This window comes from Notamacropus eugenii, chromosome 5 (assembly GCF_028372415.1).
Source record: "Notamacropus eugenii isolate mMacEug1 chromosome 5, mMacEug1.pri_v2, whole genome shotgun sequence".
In the NCBI taxonomy this organism is placed as follows: domain Eukaryota; kingdom Metazoa; phylum Chordata; class Mammalia; order Diprotodontia; family Macropodidae; genus Notamacropus; species Notamacropus eugenii.
In genome coordinates, this window is record NC_092876.1 from 308,366,848 (window position 1) to 308,390,894 (window position 24,047).

The 24,047-nt window shown below is 39.4% G+C and overlaps 1 protein-coding gene across 2 annotated transcripts in view; it reads left to right on the forward strand.

Annotated features, from left to right (window-relative positions):
* The window catches only part of MARCO (macrophage receptor with collagenous structure), a 69,812-nt gene that overhangs the window by 20,554 nt on the left and 25,211 nt on the right, over positions 1–24,047 (forward strand). For both annotated transcript variants that reach the window (XM_072613302.1, XM_072613304.1), the window contains exons 2-8: positions 3,327–3,428; positions 5,136–5,393; positions 7,898–7,933; positions 11,675–11,764; positions 11,861–11,905; positions 12,989–13,033; positions 13,570–13,677. In XM_072613302.1, coding sequence (XP_072469403.1) covers positions 3,327–3,428; positions 5,136–5,393; positions 7,898–7,933; positions 11,675–11,764; positions 11,861–11,905; positions 12,989–13,033; positions 13,570–13,677 — 684 coding nt within the window. The remainder of the gene's footprint in view (positions 1–3,326; positions 3,429–5,135; positions 5,394–7,897; positions 7,934–11,674; positions 11,765–11,860; positions 11,906–12,988; positions 13,034–13,569; positions 13,678–24,047) is intronic.

Sequence of the window (24,047 nt, forward strand, 5' to 3'; positions counted from 1 at the left end):
ATTTTGCCCTCTGGTTTTAGAATCTCAGGGCAGTTTTCCTTGATAATTTCATGAAAGATGATGTCTAGGCTCTTCTTTTGATCATGGCTTTCAGGTAGTCCCAAAATTTTTAAATTGTCTCTCCTGAATCTATTTTCCAGGTCAGTTGTTTTTCCAATGAGATATTTCACATTATCTTCCATTTCTCCACTCTTCTCTCTTTGTTCTGTGCTATCATGCTTTCTCGCAAAGTCCTTAGCCTCCATCTGAGCCATTCTAGTTTTGAAAGAACTATTTTCTTCAGTGAGCTTTTGAATCTCCTTTTCCATTTGGCTAATTCTGCTTTTGAAAGCATTCTTCTCCTCATTGGCTTTTTGAACCTCTTTTGCCAATTGAGCTAGGCTAGTTTTCAAGGTGTTAATTTCTTCAACATTTTTTTGGTTCTCCTTTAGCAGGGAGCTGATCTGCTTTTCATGCTTTTCTTTCATCTCTCTCATTTCTCTTCCCAGTTTTTCCTCCACCTCTCTAACTTGATTTTCAAAATTCTTTTTGAGCTCTTCCATGGCCTGAGCCCATTGGGTGGGCTGGGACACAAAAGCCTTGATTTCTGTGTCTTTGCCTGATGGTAAGCATTGTTCTTCCTCATCAGAAAGGAAGGAAGGAAATGTCTGTTCTCCAAGAAAGTAGCCTTCAATAGTCTTATTTCTTTTCCCTTTTCTGGGCATTTTCCCAGCCAGTGACTTGACCTCTGAATATTCTCCTCACACCCACCTTGCCTCCTGGTCCTCCCAGCCAGCGTTTGGGGACTGAGATTCAAATGCTGCTTCCAGCCTTAGGGCTTTTTGCGGGGGCAGGGCTGCTATTCAGTGTGAGAATTAAGTTCAGGTGGTCAGGTCGGGGTAGGGCCACCTCTCAGGCTCAGTTCCCTCAGGGGGTTTATGCACAGACCTTCCACAATGGATCCAGGCTCCCGCCCGCTTGGGGAGCCCCAGTCTGCAGCCGCCTCTCAGCTTCTACCTCCCGGGGGGGCCCGAATCATGGGGGCACCCCACTCCCCTCTCAACCCGCCAAAGAGACTCTCTCACCGACCCCCGTCACCTGTGGGCGGAGGGACTTGTGCGGCCGCTGGAGATCCCGTCCCTGAAGCCTGCTCGGGTCTGTTTCTCTTGGTGCCGTGGCCACAGCAGGTCTGGGCTGGGCTGGGCTCCGCGTCTGCAGCGCGACGGACCTTTTGTGAGAGGTTTGCAGGTCCCTCTGTGGGTGGAGGGACCCACGTGGCCGCTGGAGATCCCGTCCCCGAAGCCCGCTCGGATCTTTTCCTCTCGGTGCCCCGGCTGCTGCAGGGCTGCCCTCAGCTCCCAGTCCCGGCGCCCAGTCCGCAGCGCAAAGGACCCCCCATGAGAGGTTTGCAGGTCCCTCCGGAACAGAAATCTCCCTCGTTCCAATATTCCGTGGCCTCTGGGTGCAGAATTTGCCGTGATTTACTCCCCTGTAGCCGTTCTGTGGGTTGTGGGTTCGGAGCTATGTGTATGTGCGTCTTTCTACTCCACCATCTTGACTCCGCCCCAGATTTAGGATTTCTTATCTTGTTCTTTATTTATAAAAAGGCTAATGCTTCATTTCAGAATAACAAAAATTTTAATTTTTAAAAGAATATAAGCTTGAACTGAAGGATTCTTTTATTGTCCTGGCATTTTTATATCTTTTATAGTTTAAAAAATATTCTCCATGAGGAATATAATAGAAACAAATTGGAATTAAATGCTTCTTTTATTCTTACTCTATAATTTGCTAACTAATGCTCTGAATAATGGATCTACCTCTTCTTGCTTCAACAGGACTTTAAAAAAATATTCTGAACTTAATAGACATTAAATAAGATTCATATTTCCACATGCAAAATAGAACTAAAAAGAGTATGCATATTGCAAATCTAGCATATAGAACTTGTTTTTCCTTTTAAGTATATAATAATTTCAACATGTAACTTTCAAAGCTATCTTGCTAGTCTGTGTTTCCTTCTGGCCTAACTTCTGCTGTCTTCTGTGCATTTAAAAAAATGTTTCAATGAGTCTTTTTTCTTTTGTTTTTTTTTTTTTTTTTTTGTGGAAAATCTATCTGTTGCTAGGTCTTCTTTCCATCTCACCTCCCTTACAATTCAATTAAATTCAAGAAATGGCAACTTGAACTCAGAATCTCAGCAACCAACCTACAGGAACAGTGAACTCCAGTTTTTACTTGAAGGTTGACAAAAAACAAAAGCTGAATGTCCTGTATAACACGAGTTACAGTAATGGCTACTAAGTGAGATGGAATGAAAGGAATAGTGGTGGTACAAGGGTTCTCCCCTGCTCCATGCCCATTTGTGACTTCGAGACTAGTCATGCTTATTAATAGAATATATTTTGGGGGCTTCAGATGAGAGACAGAAGTGCTAAGTTTTAAAATTGCTTCACAGCGAGAACAACCAAACAGAATAGAGTAAGGAAATTGAGGAATCAAGCACACAAAGTTGCAGCCACTGGGAGTCAAACGTTTGAAGCCCCCTACAAGTGGCTTGTTACCTCATTCTTTTCTCCCTTTCCCTAGAAATTCTAAAGTCAATAACTTCACTTCATTGTAGAAAAAAGTCCAGGGAAATTTGAAATTTCAGGCTCATTTCTGCTGCTTTGGACTGCAAATCCTGTGTATTTCTTTTTGCTCATACTTATGTTTGATGGAGCTCAGCCAGAAATGCCCCTAGGATAAGCTATTATTCAATGTCTATTTTTATTATTAGTGAAGAATTCTTTCCTATCAAACATTCTTGAGAAAGGTCCTAGAATATCAATGGGATGGGAGTCCACAAACCAAATATGTTACAAATTATTGTTGGAAATATGTCCATTCCCTTAAAGTAGTCATTCCCCCCCCCCCCCCCCAAATGAAGAGCCTAAGGCATTTTGAAAGGAAGGTTGATAGTTATGGAAACTAGACAAGACCCATCTCTGCTTATGTGAGGGTACTGAAATGTGGACATAGGATCTGGATCTAGACTTGAGAGGTCTTGGTAAGGAGGTCATTGGAGAAGTTTGAGCACTGGGGGGGGTCAGGTGGTTTACCCAGAGATTCCAATCCAAGTGACTCCTCCAGTCCTTCTCTCTTAAGAGGAACAGGAAGCATCTGAATGACCCTATGTGGGGCACATGGACTTTTCCTGCCTCATATACCTGACTCCATCTCTTAATGTCAAATGTAAACCAGGTGCTTTTGTGGAGTGAGACTTATGATTTGCATCCTACTGGTATACATTCTTTTAGAGACCACTTTACTCTGCCCCCATCAATATTCTCCTCTCTGTATTTTAGAGAAAAAGCCTAAGAAAAAATGTGGAGGACACTGTATCACATCTGCAATAATCATCTACCTAGTCCTGTTTACAGCAGGTGTGGGATTTCTGGTGATAAAAGGTAACTAACTGCTTTTCTTGGAAATAAACTCTGTATGCTAGAGAATGATGCCTGCCCTGGCATGAAATTTTGTTAATCCAGGAGACTTGAGAAATTCTTCTTCCTTACTGTCCAAGCAACTGGGCAAACAGAAGAAGTCAAGATGACCTTGGGATTAGGAAAGGATAAGTGTTCGTGTGGGTGTGGGTGTGCATTCACACACATTTATATATAAAACACTATACTCCTCTAATTTAATTATTTAACCAAATCGAAAGTCTTGTAAAATTAATCCTCTCAGGGGATTATCTAGTCACCTTTTAATTCTGGTGGATGATAATTGGCTAGATAGAAAAATTAGTTAATTAATCATTAATTTGTAGCCACCTACTTTGGAATTTGTGACCAGTTCAGACACAGACTAGAAAGATCATAGATCCTCATTTTCTCTATCTCTAAAGAATTGGGTTAAACAAATGAATGGTATGAATGGAAGTGAGGAGGAAATTTAGGACACACTATTTTAAAATACTTTATAGGTAATATTTATATGCTAATTACAAATGATTCCTTCATTTAAGCAGTCTTTCTAAGACTTCCATCAGGTAACCCTTTGTTAGTTTAGTTAGGATTACTGTATGCTCTTGATTTTATGTTTCTTTTAAAACACTCCTGCCATTCAGATTCTTTAATAATTTATACAGGCAGCCAAACTGAATTAGTAAGATGTTAGTGTATGCATTGATGTAACATACTGCGAAATCTACCTATTTCTAAAGACAGGGATTAACAACTTTTGTTTAGTCTTTTTTTGGGGGGAAAGGGGGAGTGAGTTTGAGGCATTAGTGGATTCTTCTGAAACACCAAGATTAAGTAGGAAATTGGGAAGAGGTCCTGATAATGAAGCCATCGTGGTGGAAAGCTGACAGTTTTCTAGATCAAGTCAATACAAGAAACAGGTACCACCCATGAGCAATGATGAGGATAGTAGAGTAGAAAATCATGCATCAACCCTCCCCTACGGTTTGCTGCTTGACATACCAGGGAATCATGAAAGAGGGACTGAGGAGGCCAAATGGAAACCTCTATGAGTCCTCAATTACCCATGATGGACTTAGGTTGTAGTCTCTATTCTAAGAAGATTGGTTCTACATGTTAAGTCCAAAGAACTACATAAAGTGAGGGAAATCAAACTGTGGTCATGTAAGAGTGCCATTTAAATAGTCATCCCTAGGAATTGGCACATCATTGTAAGCCCTGGCTTAGGGAACCACTCCCTAAACTCAAAAGCTTGGTAATGATTCAGATGTGACAGATGTACAAGAATGAAGTGACCTTGCTAACTGATAATTTGAAAAAGAAAGATGAGGGTCATCTGCACACAATCAGCCTATAAATGCCTCACTATGGCCAAGGCATAGCCCCCACTGGACTCCCAATAAACCACCCTTTTATCCTTTTATAACTTATTTCCTCTTCATGTCTAGCTTTTAGCAAATCATAAATCTCTGTGGGTCTTAATTTCTATATCTTTAAAATAAGAAAAATTGGAGCTATAAGGTACATTACAGTTCTAACTTCAATGATCTTATGATTTGGGAATTAGAAGAGGCACAGTGTTGATTTGTCTTCCATCTTCTATCTGTCTAGAGAAATGTGAAAATATGAAAGTTATACATTAATATCATTCATGACTATTAAGGTTCTATAAGAAGCATGTATATATAGTTTTGAGTCTACAGAAGGAAATGAATTCCCAGAGATCTCGGCTCCTACTACTCGATAGACTGTTCTTTCCCAATGGAACACTGGAAGCCCCCCTGGATGGAGAATCAGGTCCCTCTTTCTCCTATATGAAGTCCATCCAGTCACCTCTCAACATTAAAAGTGAAGAAAGGTTTCTGGAAATTGAAAATGCAATCACTGAAGTGCAGACCAGCCAGAAAGAATTATGTGGAAGGATGGATAAAATTACCATGAACCCAGGTAAGCAGTATATCTGATTTCTCTGCTCGTTTTCTGGTCCTTTCTACCTTTGTCACAAGGGGCCACCTCAGAGAAGAAGAGAAGAGAAGGAAGCCCTATGTTCATGTTGGTAGGAACGCTGAAACATGGGAAGACAGATTAATCTGCCTGGAAAATTATCCTGTGAGGAAGGAGAACTGAGTGGGATAGATTCCTGGTTCCATCCTTAATTCATCATGTATCCTTGGGGCAGGCATTTTAGCACCTTGAACCTTAGTTTCAGCGTTGTTATAATAAGGAGAATAATCTCTGCCTTCTCACTCCTTGTCCCCTACCTAGGGTTGAAGTGAGGCTAAAACAGCCGAAGTATGCATATCATGATTCTTAGTACAGATTCAAGAAGCTCAATCCATCCTCTCACTTACTCAACTACTTTCCAATTAAGGTTACAATATCCAGTCTCTCACACACTACACTTCCCAGGGAGAAGGAATAGATGAATGAAAATGCATTAAGCACTTCCTATGCGTCAAACGCTGTGTGAAGCACTAGGGATACAACTATAGAGGAGAAAGGGAAAAAGGAGAGGGAGAGGAAGGGTTTTCTACTCTCACGTATGTAAGGTAAATATGATAGGGACATGAGAGTTAACCAATCTGTTTCCCTGGCAGAGCTGAGCCAACTGTCAAAAACAAAGCCTGGATAAATAGGAGGAGCTGTCTCATTTTCCATTTACCCCCTTGGTTTTCCAGTCTCAATTTAGAGGAGTTAGAAGGGAGTTAGAGGCTGGTCCTAGTCTCTGAAAATACATACGATGCAAAAGAGGGGATAATTCCAGGGCCTGAATGTTCTCCATATATTCATTCATTAAATAACTATTTATTAAGTACCTACTATGTACGATGTACTGAGAATTTTTTTAAAAAGGAAGCAGATACAATTGCAAAATGTACCCTAAGGGAGCTTACATTTGAATGCTACATTATGCTACTGTCTACCATAGCTGCCGCTGCTTCAAGGCCAGGTATATAACATTCCACTCCTCCCCCAGGGTTCTGCACAAAGTCAGTCTCAATTATGGTAACAAAAAATAGGGACATGAATCTGTAAATTCCAAAGGAGAAGGTGAACATTGACCTGATTTGCCAGATTCCGTAATTCTAGAACAAGTGTCAATCTTGATACTTGAATGAAACCATATTAGAATCAACAAAAGGAATCTCCATGTCAATCTGGAGTAATCTTAGGGAACTTGCCACTCTGAGAAATGGTCTTGGTGAAAAATACAAAATGGCTTCTGAGTGAAACAAGTTATTAAGAGAAGCTAGGAATATTTGGGACATGTTGTTTGACCTTTAAGAATGATATCTGTGTAATTCCAAAGAACTCATGATGAAAATCCTCCAGAAAGGATAACTGATGGTCTCTGAGTGCCAACTGAAATATGATTTTCTCACTTTCTTTGTTTTTCTTGCTTTGTGATGTAACTAATATGAAAAGATGTTTTTCACAATTTTACATGTATAGCTCACCTTCTTGGTGAGTGGCGGAGGGACTGGAGAGAGGGAATGAAAATGGAACTCAAAATAAAAATAAATAAACATTTTTTTTTCGAAAGAGAGAGAGATGTCTGTTAGAACAACCCAAACCTCTCCACAGCTCCCTTATCAGAGCCCAAATCTTAGGCTATAAAGGCCATAGGATTGAGCAAAAGGGGCAATTCTGCTAGTCCTATTACTTGAAGAAACCAAATGCTGTCCCTGAACACCATAAGCTTCTCCCTGCAGGTTTGGACCATCAGCACTTTTCATACTGATATCAACAAAGCCACCTCAACTGATGAAATGGTTCCATTCTTGGTTATCTTAGGATTCTGTAGTTCAGTGTAGTGTCTATGAATAAGACATTATCTTTCCATAAAGACAGAGATCAAGTCTACATGACTCTAGAATGTCAAAATATAAATTAAGAAATTTATGCTCATAGTTTTCATAGAGAGCTTCCAGGCCAGGAAGCTCTCACTGAAAGTATCCTCACTCCAACTTTGAAGATCCCAGGGATCTTTGTCATATCAGGAAAAGTATCTTACTCTTCCTTCCCATGACAATATTTGAATAGAGTTTGTGTCTATATAAATTAAAGCAAAGCAGTTGCAAAAGAAAGTAAAAATTTTAGTTGCTCCTCATCCACCTCTTTAGCCTACACACCAAACATCTGGTTATTCCAGGTGATTAGTAGTCTGTAGGAAAAAAAATCTGGATTAGCAACCAAAATGATCACTCTTCACTTAGGGTGTTTTGGCCACATTAAGGTTACTCTTCACAAGGTATATTCAGTACAAGACAGGAGATTACATGTGTCCAACATCCAAACTCACCAGAAGAATGTACTCTTGGGGAGTGTAGTGTCCCTATGTGTCTTTTCAAAGGGCAGAGACCTTCAGCTTGGGGAAAGCTGAGTTCTGTGGGAGGGGTGTCCAAAATGATCCAGCACAGACGGTGACATACAATGCTTCCTTGTTTCAGAATTTCGAGGGAGCAAAGGTGATCCAGGTTCTCCAGGTAGGTCTACTTTTGCTTCCCTTACTCCTTCATTAGATTATGTTAAAATCTCTCTTTTGAAATTTCACAAAACATGACCCCAACTGAACTTTCTAGTCTTATCTCCCAACAAGACTTCTCCACATCTTTACCATTTAAGCAACATGCCTTGTGTTTCCTTCCCTCTTTGCCTTTATCTGTACTTTCCCCTTTTTTGGGAGCAGACACTCTACTTCTCCCCTCCACCTAAATAATTCCTAACCATCCTCCAAGGCCAAGTCCCAAGTCTCACCTCTCCTATCCTTCAACAGTCCATCTTTTCTTCCTCTGAACTCCTGTTGCATGTACTGTCTATGCTACATTTACTACTTAGCATACTTTGCCTTCTATTTTCAAGGATGTCTTATCTTCCTTATTAGATTGTAATATCTTGCGGGGAGGTACTGTACCTTATTCATCTTTGCGTCCTCCATAGGACCTTGCATATAGTAGTTACTCAATAAAATCAGCAATAAATAACTCTTGGTTTGGTTGACATTCAATCCAGGAATACATAGATGAAACTTTCTCAAGGCAAGAATCTTTGGATCCATTATTTATTAAGTGACTCCAGTGTGTACTGTGTACTGTCTAGAAAATAGCAAGTCATTCTTCAGGGAGGGAATTTTGAGCACTTCAAATATAGTGGGTGCTTTTGCAAGAACCATCAGAAATCCAAACATCTGTTCTCAGCTTAGTTTATCGATTCTTTAAAAGTTCTCTTACCTACTTCCAGGTATAAAATTCCAAGCCACATATTCATTCAAACTGAATTGCTTTTCCCAAACATCCCTGAAAGTAGTGTCATCCCTAGGTAAGAGTGAAGAGGTTCTGAGCCCCTGCTTTCTGTCTTCTGTTGCTGAAAGCCAGTGATTCAAGAGAGACAATTGATTATAGGGAAGATAGCTCTATGAATTGGTGTTAATGATAATAAGAATGATGATGATTATAACCAAACACAATAAAAAAAGTAGCTCATACATACAATTAGTCCTTAAATTCTCCCAGGACCCTGCTAAGTCTTAGGCTTTCTCTCCTTTCCCTTTCCTTAAATTCCTTAGGCTTCCCTTTTGTTAGTTTCTTTATCAAGATTTTCTTCCTTTGGGGCAGCTAGGTGGCACAGTGGATAGAGCACCTACCCTGGAGTCAGAAGGATCTGAGTTCAAATGTGGCCTTAGACACTTGAGACTAGCTGTGTCACCCTGGGCAAGTCACTTAACCACAACTGCTTCACCAAAAAAAAAAAAAATTTCTTCTTCAATACTGTTTCTTGTAAGCAGATAGTATCTACAATAAAATAAGCATACGGTATGAATAACTAGCATTTATAAGGTGCTTTAAGGTTTTCCAAGTTTTATAAGTTATTTCATTATATTCTCACAACTACCCTGTGAAAGAAGTGTTATTATTCCCATTTTGTAGATGAGGATACTGAGGCACAAGAGAGATTAATTGATTTGCCCAGGGTCACACAGCTAGGTAGAGGTCTCTCTGACTCCATGTGCAGCATTGTGCCACCTAGCTTCCAGTTCCAGAGTTTTCTAACTGGAAGAAAGTGAGGTCTTGTGAAAAATCACAGAATCATGATATCTCAGGCTCCTACCACAAAAGCTTGTCCAGAATATCTAAGCCACCATGCCCAAACATACCACAGCCACCAATAAAGAAAGGAGAAGTTGCTTCAGATTTATTTACATTGGAAAGCAGTTCTGAGAACTACTCCTGGGGCAGTTTCCACAATGGCACTAAAACTATTCAGAACTTTTCACTTTTCCTAGAAATAACACGACATTCAGGGAAGTGGATGCCAGTCAGCTAACAACCAGAACTTCCACTAAAATCTAGGCAGAAGGAATAAGCCACTGAATTCTGCTTCTGGCAAAGATGCTTAAGGGAGATGAATTCCAGATCAGCACTTCTCAAAGTATGGTCTGGAGACCCCAGGGGTCCCCAAGACACTTTCAGAGGATCCATGAGGTCAAACTATTTTCATATTAATAATAATGAGATGTTTTAATTTCTAACAGAATATACATCAATGGATATAACCCATATAAACAAAAACTCCTTGGAGGATTCTTAATAACCTTAGGAGTATAAAGGGGTCCTAAGACCAAAAAGTTTAAGAACTGCTGTCCTGGAGGAACTGAGCAAAGTGTTCTTCCCTTGATTGTTAAGAAAATAAGAGCACCCTGTGACAATATGTGCCAATATCTGTGTGACTTCATTATTTAAGTAATTGAGGAGGAGGAAGCTTAAGCTATTGGGAGAGATCTCTGTGCTACATGTCTAGGAACTGTCTCCAAACCTCAACAAATTACAGTGACTTTGCAATCTATAACCCAACTGCTCTGTACCTCAGTCTCATCATCTATAAAATGGAACTACTAATATCTTTTATAAAGCCCTTATGGATTAATATGAGGGAAGGAAGGAAGAAAAGGAAGAAAGAAAGAAAGAAAGAGAGAGAGAGAAAGAAAGAAAGAAAGGAAGGAAGGGAGGGAGGGAGGGAGGAAGGAAGGAAGGAAGGAAGGAAGGAAGGAAGGAAGGAAGGAAGGAAGGAAGAAAGAAAGAAAGAAAGAAAGAAAGAAAGAAAGAAAGAAAGAAAGAAAGAAAGAAAGAAAGAAAGAAAAAAGGAAGAAAGAAAAAGAAAGAAAGAAAGAAAAAGAAAGAAAGAAAGAGAAAGAAAGAAAGAAAAAGAAAGAAAGAAAGAAAAAGAAAGGAAGCAAGAAAAAGAAAGAAAGAAAGAAAGGGAGGAAGGAAGAAAGGAAGAAAAGAAGGAAGGAAGGAAGAAAAGAAGGAAGGAAGAAACGAAAGAAAGAAAAGAAAGAAAAGAAAGAAAGGGAGGAAGGAGATAAGTATTTATCAAGCACCTACTATGTGTCAAAGCACTGTGCTGAGCACTTTACAGATATTATCTCACTTATCTCTCACAACTAACCCTGTGGTACAGGTTCTATTATTTTTCCATTTTGTTGGAGGAAACTGAGGTAAGTACACATCAAGTGACTTGCCCAGTGTAACACAGCTGGTGAGTGTCTGAAGCCAGATGTGAATTCATCCATTCCTGGCTGCAGGTCCAGTATTCTTTCTACTATGTCACTTAGCTGCCTTTATCATGGCAAAGAATCATATACTGTCAAAGTCAGAAGGGAGCTACTTTTCATCATGAATCATCCAATCTAATTCTGTCCTTTTAGAGCTAAGGAAACTGCGACTCAGATGGGGTTAGATGGTGAAGGTCTTAGTAAGTGGCAGGGTTGGGAGCTGAACCCAGTCCAGTGCTTCTCCCACTACATCAATTCTCTTCTCCAGTTATAAGGATTCCAATTTTTTCCTCACATATCCTTGTATGGTAGTTTGTCTAAAATTTACAACTGTAACAAGACCAGATCTACACATCCATCAAGAAGGCTTAAGGGTCTGTTATGTGCCAGGCATCATTCTGGGTGCTAAGGATAAACAGACAAAGAAGGAAACGATCTCATTCTCAACCAGCTTCCAAAAATAAAGAGAGATGAAGAGGCTGCTCACAGTCCAAGGCAGATAAATGAGTGAAGGTGGCACTGGAGTTCAGAAGGTGGCACTGGAAGAAATCACCAGTGTGGCCTTGGCCACAAAAAAGAGCCAGTGTTTTTAATTGATATAAGTAATTGTCACGATACCGGGGTTTATATCCATCAGTCTTTGTTCTGCTTATTGGTGTCTTTCCTTTTTCTTCAGGACCCCAGGGGGAAAAAGGTGCTGCTGGGTTACCCGGCTTGCCAGGTGTGAAGGGAGAAAAGGGAAACTCTGGAAACGATGGAAACCCAGGTATGCAGCCACATGATTTATGCCTTTCTGATGCTGAGAGGAGCCATTGTCTCTTCAGGCACTCATGCTTCATGATCAATTTACTTTCCCTTTCAGGACTACCTGGGCCCAGGGGACCACCAGGGAACCCAGGAGCAGCAGGTAAATGGGAGAAGGACTGCTGCATAGAGATATAAATAAACTCAGGAAAGATCCAGCTTTATTTTTTCTGAAATGAATTTCCACACTGAACAAAGGATTTTTTTTTTCTGAGCTTCTAGCTAGCACCAGACAAACGTAAAGCCCTATGTAAGCACCAGCTCTGGCTGTTGTTCCAGCCAATCTGGTATACTTATCATCTCCTCACCTGACCTTGTCCTTTCCTACCTCTCTGCCTTTGCTCACACTGTTCACTCCCCTAGGATGCTCTCTCCAGTCCTATCCCCCTAGCCAAACCCTGCGTATTATTGAAGGTCGAATATCGGCCCAAATCTCACCTATTACATGATCCTTTCTCTCATCAGTTTCAGCCCACAACATTCTCTCCCTACACTAATAATCTTAATAAAACTTGTTTTCTCTAACTCTCATTTGCCACTTTTTGTTGTTCATCTTTTATTATGAGGATACTGTTGTTTTTACATTACAAACATATCTCTTCCCCCTCTACTGTCCAGTGAGGCATTTCTTATAATAAAAATGAAAAAAAAAATAAAAAGCTCTTTAGCAAAATCAATTAACAATTTAATTGTATTTGATAGTACATGCAACAGGGCAGGTAGGTGCCACAGTGGATACAGCAGGGGGTCTGGAGTCAGAAAGATCTGAGTTCAAATTCTGTCTCAGACCTTCCTAGCTGTGTGACCCTGGGCAAGTTATTTAACCCTGTATCCCTCAGTTTGCTCTTCTTTAAAATGAGCTGGAAAAATAAACATGGAAATGGTAGACAACTCTAGTATCTTTACCAAGAAAAGTCCAAATGGGGTCATGAAGAGTCAGACACAACCAAAACAACTGAACAACAGCAAGTATGTGTCACATCCCCCAACTTTACAAAGAGAAGACGGAGGTGCATCAAGGACTAACTTGATTGTTCAGATTTCATATATGCTGTGATTTAGTGGTAATCATATTTCTATCTGCTTTTTTATTGTTTTATCCCCCGTAACATCTAACTTACAAATTTAAATCAGAAAGTGATTTAGAGAATAGTGACTGAATTTTGTCTTTCTTCTTATACACTAGGCATCCAAGGACCAAAGGGTACTCCAGGGGAACGAGGACCTGCTGGTAACTAATTCCCTTTTGGCTATTGATATAAAACCTTGTAATTCTTAGTTAGACTAAGCTATTGATTCCTACTGACCCATCTGCATAGCTCTAGGAAAAGATAATGAACTGGATGGAGCTAATACTGACTCTCTCTTGCTAAATTCCTTCTCCCCAGGCATTTTTCTCAAACTGTCAGTTTTTGCTGGTATGTCTAGGATCTGGAACATAGGAACGAACCTTTGTTGTGTGGGGGCTGGGTATAGTGGAAGATGAATGAGAGTTACCATGACCAAAGATATTCTCCTTTCCCTCATACATGTGTGCCAGAATGGGAAGATTTTGAACCCTCATAGGATTACTTTGCTCTGCAAAGAATTATCCAGTGTAAATGATATTAACAAACCAAACCAATCAGCTGAGCTAAGGCACCACTTTGCAATCTGTTCATTCTCTCAATCCCATGGCCTCTTGCTTCCAGAATACCCATTGCCATTTCACCTGTGTCCCCAATCCTAAGAGGAATGGTGGTTACTTACTTGATGTTCTGTGTCCAGGTGCTGCAGGACTCCAGGGTGAGAAAGGAATCAAAGGGGATGGTGGCCTGAGAGGCCCTAAAGGTGAAGTTGGAGCCAAAGGAGATAAGGGAGACCAAGGACTCACAGGTAAATCCATTCTTAAAGGATTTTTCTATTGTTACCTGGAAGGCATATGAGATCTGTAAATATCAATTCAATTCAATAAACGTTTATTAAGTGAATACTACATGCATCACACGAGTCCAGGTATTGAGGACAGAAAAGCAAAAATGAAAGTCTGAGACTCAAGGAGTTTGTGCTTTCCTGAGGCAGGGGAGAAGCAGGGGATACACAAATCATATACACAAAAAGAAAACAAGGTAATTTTTTAATTTTTTTCCAAATTTATTAATTTATTTGTTCTCAGTTTTCAACATTAACTTCCATAAGTTTTAAATTTTCTTCCCCTCCTTCCCCCCTCTCTCTCCCAGACTGCATGTAATCTTATGTGAGCTCTAAACATTCATTCCCATTAAATACATTTACATACCAGTCATGTTGCTAGAATTATAATGAATGGAAGAAACCATGAGAAAAACAAAACACAACGAAACGTAACAAAAGAGAAAACAGTCTGCTTCGTTCTGTATTCCAACTCTATAGTTCTTTCTCTGGATGTGAATGGCATTTTGCATCATGATTCTCTTGGAAATGTTTTAGGTCTTTGCATTGCTGAGAAAGACTAAGTCTATCAAAATCAGTCCTCACACACTGTGACTTTACTATCTATAATATTTTCCTGGTTCTGTTCACTTCACTCAGCATCAGCTCATGTAAGTCTTTCCAGGTTTCCCCAAAGTCTACCTGCTCATCAATTCTTATAACACAATAGTATTCCACTATATTCATATACCACAACTTGTTCAGTCATTCCCCAGTTGATGAGTATCTCATCAATTTTCAGTTCTTGCCCACCAAAAAAAAGAGCTGGTATAACTATTTGTTGTACAAGTGGGTCCTTTTCCCATTTTTATGATCTCTTTGGGATACAGCCCTAGAAGTGGTATTGTTGCCCTTTGGGCATAGTTCCAAATTGCTCTCCTAAATGGGTGGATCAGCTCACAGCTCCACCAACAATGAATTAGTGTTCCAATTCTCCTACATCTTCTCCAACATTTATCATTTTCCTGAAAACAAGGTAATTTGAGGAGACAAAGAATCCTGACATCTAGGGGAATCCTGCCATGACCAGAGCCTAGAAGGAAGATAAGAACTCTATGATATGAAATTGAAGATGGAGTACATGGTAGCAAGTGCAGATGACTGGTGGAAAAGGCATAGAGATTAGAGATAGAATGTCAAATTCTGATAGCAGTAGACCAGATGACTAGAACATAGTATGAAAGGGAATAATACAAAACAGGCTAGAAAGGTAGAATGAGGAAGGTCTTAAATGCCATGTTGGGGAATCATCCTACAGGGTTTAGGGAACCAGTAAAGATTTTTGAACAGGGGAGTGGACATAGTTCAATAAGTGCCTTAGGAAGATATTTAAATAGTTCTATGGAGTATGGATCAGAGGGAAGGGAAGATTGAAATCATGTAAGATAATCTAAAACATTTAAAATAGATTTTGAAAAGCAAAGAGCAAGGGATTTTATTACAGGATAGAAGAATGGAAGAGAGGGAATGAAAATGGGTGGAAATCAACTAAAATGGAATGCCTGAAATGTGCTGATACAGGTTGTGATGAGAGAGACAGACAGACAGGAAATTTTGGTGTGTGTTTTTTAATTTGTGATACTATTTTATTGTTTAGATGTTAGGAACAAAAAGATTGAGGCAATATTGAAAAGTCCCATGAATACATAAAATGTATGCTATTTGTTACATATTCCTATGATAAAGACACATGGAGATAAAGAGGCATTGACATACTTTGAATACATCTTCTGGATGGATTTTCCTTTTTTCCATGAATTTTTCCACAGCAGCATCACTTGAAGATGAAGTCACAATGTTTTTCTTTCATTTTTCTATGAGTTCAGCATTTCAGAGTTAATATTTTCTTTTTGTATGTTCATGAGAATAGTCATTTTTCTTTTACTGACAAGGATTTCTTTATCACCTCCTTACAAAGCAACTGAATTATCATAATGTCCTCTTTCTATTTATTCACTCATTTCTCTCTCTTCCAGTCCCTCTCCTCACTCTTCTATCCCCTAATAAAGTCCCTTCCCTCTTGCTTTTCACAATTTATCTTAAATGTTCTATATTATCTCCCACGATTTCAGTTTTCTTCTCCCTCTGATCCATTCTCCACAAAACTACTGAAATATCTTCCTAAGGCACTTCTCAGACCATGTCCACTCCCCTATTCAAAACTCTTTAGTGGTTCCCTGTTACCTCTAGGATAATTCCATAGATAGACAGACAGACAGACAGACAGACAGACAGACAGACAGACAGATAGATAGATAGATAGATAGATAGATAGATAGATAGATAGGTGTAAAGAGAGAGTGATACATAGAGAGATTCACAAATGAAAGATTGATAGATGGTAGGTACATGATAATAGATAAATATAGATGATAGATATAGATGGCAGATAGCTACATATGGATATAGATGTAGATTGGTGTGCAAAGCAAAGCAAGGAAACTGGTTAGAGAGATACTAAATGGAAGCCAGGTAAGTAATGATAAGCATCTGAATCAGGGCGGTAGTCATGGTAATCATGGTAATTGTATAACCATAGATTGAGAGCTGGAGTAGATCTTTGAGTTTATCTAATCCAATCCCCCATTTTACAAATGAAGAAATGAAAACCAAAAGGCTTAAGTGACTTACCAAAGGAAGCAGAAGAGTCAAAATTGCAATCAGGTATAGAAATACCGAGTTCATTCCTCTATTCATCAATAAGGGAAAGCTGGATGAGATCCCTTTGAATTTACCTCGTCTGGGGTAAAACACCAAGACTTTGCAACTGATGGGATATGGAGAAGGAAGGAGAGGGAAGAAATGAGGTTGTAAGATTAATCATCTGAATGTATCAGTTAATCAGTTATAAAGTACCATTCACAGATTCAAGAAATTAACTTTACAAATATGAGGTATGGGATAACCTGGTTTAATAGCAGTTCATATAAGAGAGATTCAAGTACTAAAGGTGACTACAAACTCAGTGTGTGGCAGCCAGAAAATCTTATGCAATCCTAAGCTTCTTTAATACAAACAGAGGGTCCAGGAAAAGTAAACTTACATGTCTCTGTACTGGTAGGACTATATTGAGAGTATTGCATCCGGTTCTGTATACCATAGTTTCAAAAGAAAAGAAAAGAAAAGAAAACAATAAACCAGAATGAATTAGTAGGAGAATGAGCAGAGGGTGAAGCGGACTTAAAAACATGTCACATGAGGAACTAGAAAAACTTAACTTGAAGAAAAGAAGATTCACAAGACATGATTGCAATCCACGTTTTCTTCATAGCAGCCCGATAGAAAAGGGATGCAACTATTCTGTGTGACTCAGGAGAGCAGAATTAGGAAATACGTTCTGGCACATTACAAGGAATGATAATAAAATTATTACTATAGCTGCCATTTACACAGTGCTTAAAGCTTTCCAAATCGGCTTACATGCCTCGTCTCATTTGAGATTCATAACCTTATGAGGGAAATGTGGCAGATATTATTATCCCTATTTTGTAGATTTAAAAAAGCTGAGGTCCCAAGAGTTTCAAGTCTGCTGTAGAAGAAATGTATGTATCTGGCAGGGAGAAGAATGATGGACTTAGGGTCAAGAAGCCAAAGGTTTGGCTTACTGTCTTTGGTGTGTACAAAGGCAGTACTGTGTGACTATGAGGATGTCACTTACCTTAACCTCTCTGAGCCTTAATTTTCCTTGTTTATACAGTGAGTATAAGGAGACCTGTCCTATCGCTCTCATAGGGTTTGTGTATGATTCAACTGAAATTAGATGTACATATTCCTACAAATGTAGAGCTTTGCATATTTTAGAGCATTATATGTGTCTATTATGATACTAGATAGCCCCTGAGGTCCCTTCTATTAACGTGCTGACTCTGTCTCATCACATCACATGATTGGTTCAGATTGAGCTTGAAGTCCACTATATTCACCCTTAATTTTTTTCTCCAGAGTTGTCATAAGCTTCTATTAAACCAGGTTTCTCTTTCCCTTATCTTATGTAGTTTATTTTTTTTAACCTATGTTGGTACTTTATATTTAACTGAGATTCTTTGTTTCTAAATCTTTATTGAGTACTTCATTACGTTTATACAACATATAATGCTCATTGCTATAAGGACCACCAAAAAAAAGTATAAAGCTCAGAAAGCTGATAATCTAATTGGAGGGCTATAAAGTCTCATCTAGGTGGGAGAGTAGATAAAGTGCTGGACCTACAGTCAGGAAGACTCGTCTTTGTGAATTCAAATGCAACCTAAGACACTTACCAGCTGTGTGATCCTGGGCCAGTCACTTAACTCCATTTGCCTCAGTTTCTCATCTGTAAAATGAACTGGAGAAAGAAATGGAAAACCATCCCAGTATCTCTGCCAAGAAAACCCTAAATGGGATCATGGAGGGTCAGACACAACTGAAAAAATAACTTAATAACAGCAACAATAAAAATTAGATTATCTCTGCTCAATTAAACTATGTGTGAATTATCACAAAGCAATACAGGATGAGTTATTTAAGGAACAGTACAGGCAGGGATATTCTAAAGCCATCTTCTACTGTCTAGATCAGGGGTGGGAAACCTGTGGCCTTGAGGCCACGTGTGACTTTGTAGGTCCTTGGATGTGGCCTTTTGACTGAGTCCAAGTTTTACAGAATAAATCCTTTTAGTAAAGAGATTTGTTCTGTGAGGTTTGGATTCAGTCAAACGGCCACATTTGAGGACCTAGAAGGCCACATGTGGCCTTGAGGCCATGGGTTCCCCACTCCTGAGGGTAAAAACTTCAACCCTGTGGTTTCCCTGAGGTTTGTGCAAAAAGGATAAAATCTCAAGAGTTGGTAAGAACATCCTGACTTAGAGAGCTCTAAGCTACCTCCTACCTCCCAGTCATAGGATCCTTAGATCTGAGAACTAGAAAAGATCTTAGAGATTATTTTATCTATTTAGGTAGAGTAGTGGATAGTGCACTGACCTGAAATAAGGAAGATCTGACTTCAAATATAGCCTCAAAGACTTACTAGTTGTGAGACCCTGGACAAGTCACTTAACCCTGTTTGCCTCAGTTTCCTCATCTATAAAATGGAAATAGTAATAGCGTCTACTTCTCAGTTATTATGATAATGAGATAATATTCGTAAAACCTTAGCAGGATGCCTGGCACATAGTAGGGACTTTATAAATGTTTATTTCCTTCTTTGCCCTTCCAATCCCCTAAACCAAGCTCTGAGCTTAACCCTGGTTTCTTAGAGCACTGACTTTATTATTAATTCTTAAGTCTAATATCTAACCCTAATCTGTCTCCTGAATTCCAATCTCACATCACCAAGTTCACAATGAGCATTTCAACTTGGATGTCTCTCAGACAGCCCAATTTTGCCATGTCCAAAATAGAACTCATTCACTTCCTCTCTAAACTTGCCCCTTTTCTAAACTTTCTATTTCTATGGAGGGTACCACCATTCTCCGGGGAATCCAGATTTATAACTTGATATTATATTTGATTCTTTCCTCTATTTAATCAGCTTCCTTTCCATGGTATTTGCATAATATCTTTCACATCCATCCCCTTCTCTCCACTCACACAGCCAACCCTCTAATTTAGGCCTTCATCATCTCTTCCCTGGACTATTATAACAGCCCTCTAATTGGGTTCCCATCCTTCAGTCTCTCATCTCTATAGTCCATCCTTTATATGGCTACCAGTCTGACCTTCCTAAGGCAGAGGTCTAATGACATCATGCCCACCCTCAGCAATCTTCAGGTTACACAAATTCTGGACCCTTCATAATCTGATTCCAACTAAGTACCCTTTCCAGATATTTCCACATTACTCTTTTTTATACACTCTGTGCTCCAAACTGGACTCTGTCTCTTACCTCAACGCATTCACACAACCTACCATCCAAACCTTAAATACACCTTCTCTTCACCACCTCCTTTCAGAATTTCTATTCCCCTTTAAGTGAAGCTCAAGTTTCTGTGATGCCTTCTCTGACCTTTTGACTCTCAGTCAGTTGCAAGTTTCTTGGGCAGGTGGGGAAGAACCCTGTTTTATAATGTCTTCCTACAATATTATGGTTGAATCAAATCCCAGCACTTAGGATGGGGTCTGGCACATAGTAGGTACTTAATAAAAATTGCTTGATTAATTGAACTGAGTCAACCCAACTGAGGAACTGGGTTCCTGTCTCACCTCTGCCAACATGTGAAGCAACTTAAGGAGCCTAGGTGTCTTCATTTTCAAAATAAGAGGGATGGACTAGATCACCACTTAAATCCATTCATTTCTAGTTCTGCCATCCTATAATTCTCTGTCTCTGGCCTGTCATTGTATTTAATGTTCTGACTTCCTTTTTGAAAGAGACAGAATTCATATCAATACAGGCAAAATTCCATAGCAACATAGTAACATAGAGTTGCTGTTTTGCTTTGTTGTTGCACTTTCCATCTCCTTGGTTAATGGGCCACACATAGTAACAGTGATTTGCTGACCTGGTTTCAACTAATTCTTTCTAGTAATTACGTTCATAAATCCCCATCCATTTAAGGAGTTTTTCTAAATAATGGGATAGATTGACTGTTAAATTGCAGAGAAAGAAAAGCTTAACTGGAGTTGAAACATTTCAGGTTCTCTTGCTCCACCACCGTACAGTCAATGACCCTCAACTTCCCCTCCAATCATGTTTGGGTTCCCTAAACAAAACACACCCAAATGAAGCAGCTTACTGAAGCATGACACAAATAGATCCCTGAACCACCCCAGAGGCTCTTTCACATGTAGAGTTCAGAGTTAACTTCTGCTTTTTCACACACAGAGACTGGGTATCAACATTTTGATTTCTAGGTCGTACAAAATTGAGAAAGTGATTTCTATGAATGGAAAATATTTTAACCCAGTTCTTTTATGATAAACCAGTGTGGAGGTCCCAGAGAGTTCACAAATACAGGATTTTATCTGTAACAAGTACTCCACAAATGTTTGTTTGTAAAGAGTTTTCTAGGCTGTAAATTGATAAAACTAAGCTGTGGCAAACAAAATCTATGGCTCAAAAGGAGTAGGGAAAGCCATCTAAGAGTAGCCGCTCTCCCTATAGGGTCCTTATTTGGGGTGAGTTGCTGAAGTGAGGTCTAAAAATCTTCTGGGCTGGGGAGCTTCCCAACCCCCTCCTTATCCCTATTAATATGCATCATGGACAGCTGCAAATAAAATGAGAGCAAGGGATGAGAAAAGGACAGACTTAATACAAATGAGCTTTGAATGATGACGAGTGGAAAGTTTGAAATCAAGGTGCTCCAGGAAAATAGATACGAAACACAGAAGGAAACACAATCATATACTTTTTAAAAAATTCTCTGAATGTTTTGAGTTTTGCATTTATTCTGACCCTTTCATATCTACGTACATGAAGTCCCAAGATTTCATTTTTTAAAATTAATTTTAGGAACTCAAAGGCTAAGATGAGTTTGGGAGGACAGATTGCACCTGAAGGTCTAGTTTCTCATAAGGTGAATGGTTGATTGCTTAGAACTCATAGCACTTCCTGTCTGTGCTATTCAATGTGGACAATGAATCATGTGCTACCTTATCACATCTCTCTCACTGTTGTCTTTATTACTAAACCTTGAGTTGTTGTTTAACCTTGCACTTGAGGATTATTTGATAGAGGAGGGCTATTGAGATCTTACCCTAGCAGCCATCTCTGCACCCTTATTATAGGCCTGCAAAGCTCAGACCTCATTAGCCCTGAGCCTCTGAAATCATTCCAAGAACCATTTAATCAAGGGGGATAATAAAAATGACAATAATTAGAATAGTCTGGACCTGTGAGAGGTAGTATTAAATATGGTTGGAAGGCCAGTCACAAAGTTGGGAAGAACCAAAGTTCATGTTTTATCTCTGTGACCATTGGCAAATCAGCTAACCCTTCAGTGATCTGGGCATCTCCCTAAGTCTGCAATTTACAGATAAATTTCTGATCTTTACAAATAGATAGAGTTTTCATACCAGAAGTTTCTCATACCTTTGAAATCACAGGCCCAGACCAAAGAATAGTACTATAGATTTACATAACACTTTACAAAGTTCTTTATATACTTTTATCTATTTGAACCTCAAAACTATCCTTTAAGGTAGGTACTATATGTATCAGTGTCATCATTTTATAGATCATGGGATTATAGATTAGAGCTAGAAGACACCTTAGAAATCATCAAATCTCCCTTTTTTATAGATAAGGAAACTGAGTCTAGTTTGTCTGGACCATGAACCACATGAAGGAAAGGGAAGAGGAAATGTTGAGAAAGAGTGTAGATGACTTGTTCCAGGGTCATACAGCTTATGGGTCACAGAAGCAGAATTGTAACCCAGGCATTCCTGGTCCCCAAGTCTCGCATTCTGTTCACTATACTAGGAATGCCTAGGTATTTGGAAGTTCCCACATATTCAGGAGACATGATCAAAACTCTTCAAATCTATGAAGAAACCATAATCAAAGCTGCAAATAATGGTTTATCCTTTAAACCCACTAAGTTGACTGGTCTATGCTGCTGGCCTTGTTTACATGCATTTGGTAGTATGTCCCCAAATAGATTTAGAGGTTCATTAAACACGGAGACTTTATCTTATATAGCACAGCATAGTGGATAGAGCACTAGACCTGAAGTTAAGAAGACCTGAATTCTAACTCTGACACTACTAATTAGCTGAGGGAGTAGATATCATCTCCAAGTCTTAAGTTTCATATCTGTAAAATGAGAGGGCAGCACAGTGGATAGAGTGCCAGATCTGGAGTCAGGAAGATTCATCTTCATAAGTTCATATCTAGCCTCAGACACTGGCTGTGTAACCCTGGGCAAGTCATTTAATCCTGTTTGCCTCAGTTTCCTCATCTGTAAAATGAATTGGAGAAGGAAATGGCAAACTGCTCCAAAACATCTTCCAAGAAAACCCCAAATGAGGTCAAGAAGTTTGAAACGACAAAATGAAGATAATTTCCTCAGTACTTACCTTACCTGTTGTTGTGAGATTCAAATGTAACAAAATATATGCAATGTTTCACATATTTTAAAGAGTTTTTTTAAATGTAGGTTATTGTTATTTGTGCAGAGTACAGGAGCTGAGATTTGTGATCTAGTCCCAGCTCAGTAACTGACTATGTGACCGTGGGAAAGTCACAACATCTCTCTGGACCATTGTTACCAAATCTGGAGGGGGCAGGGTTAAGTAAAATGATGGGGATGAATTTAGGTAGTAGTAAACAATGCATAGACAATAATAGTTGTTTGGGGACTTCAGTTCATATGCTAATGTTCTCAGATACCTTGACTTCCCAGCTCATCAGAATTCTTAATTCCATCCTCAGTTGTATCTCTGCTGGTTTGAGCCTTTTCATCTCTCCTTAAGCCCACCTCAGCATCCCTCCTCATCTCTCTCAATGAGTCATATAGTCTTACACTTTACTAAAAGATCATTACTTAGTGTGAATCTTCTCTATTAAGTATCTCAAAAGCAGTACCTGCATTCTTTCATACTTTTCTTAACTCTCTGATAATAATAATAACAAAATGGTCCTTATACTTGTACTCTTGACCTAATTCTCCTCCCTTCTCCCCTGCAGTAGCTTACCCCTGCAAACATCTCCTGTATAACCTTCAATCTCTCCTTATATATTAGCTCCTTTCCTGCTGCCTAGAGAAAATGTCCAAGTCTTCTCCATCCTTAAAAACCAAAGATCCCAAACTTCCATTGACCTTACAATCCTCTCAGACTATCATTCTATATTTCTTCTCCCTTTCACAGCCAAACACCTAGAAAAGGAAATTTGTCTGCATCCCTTTCCTCTTGCTCGTTGCGTCCAGTCAGACATCCCATCGTGCCATTCAATTGAAAGTGTTCTTTCCAAATTTACCAGTGATCTCTTCAATTCCAATCTCACGTGTTTTTCTCAGTCTTCATCTTGGCCCTCTTCTTCTGGATACTGTCCTCCCTAGCTTTTTTTTTTTTCCTGACACTTCTTAGTTCTTTTCCACTGTGCCTGACTCCTCATTCTCATTTACTGGGTTATCATCCATGTCTCATCCCCTCATCACTCCAAGGCTCTGTCCCGAACTCTCTTATTTTATCTCTCTATGCCCTTACATAGATGGAGTGCTGGACCAGGAGTCAGGAGCTCAGATCCTCCCTCAGGCACTTACTTATCTATGTGAACCTAGGCAAGTTATTCAACCTCTGCCTGCCTCAGTTTCCTCATTGGTAAAATGGGTGTAAATAAAATCACCTTGCGGTGAGAATGAGAAATTTTTGTAAAGC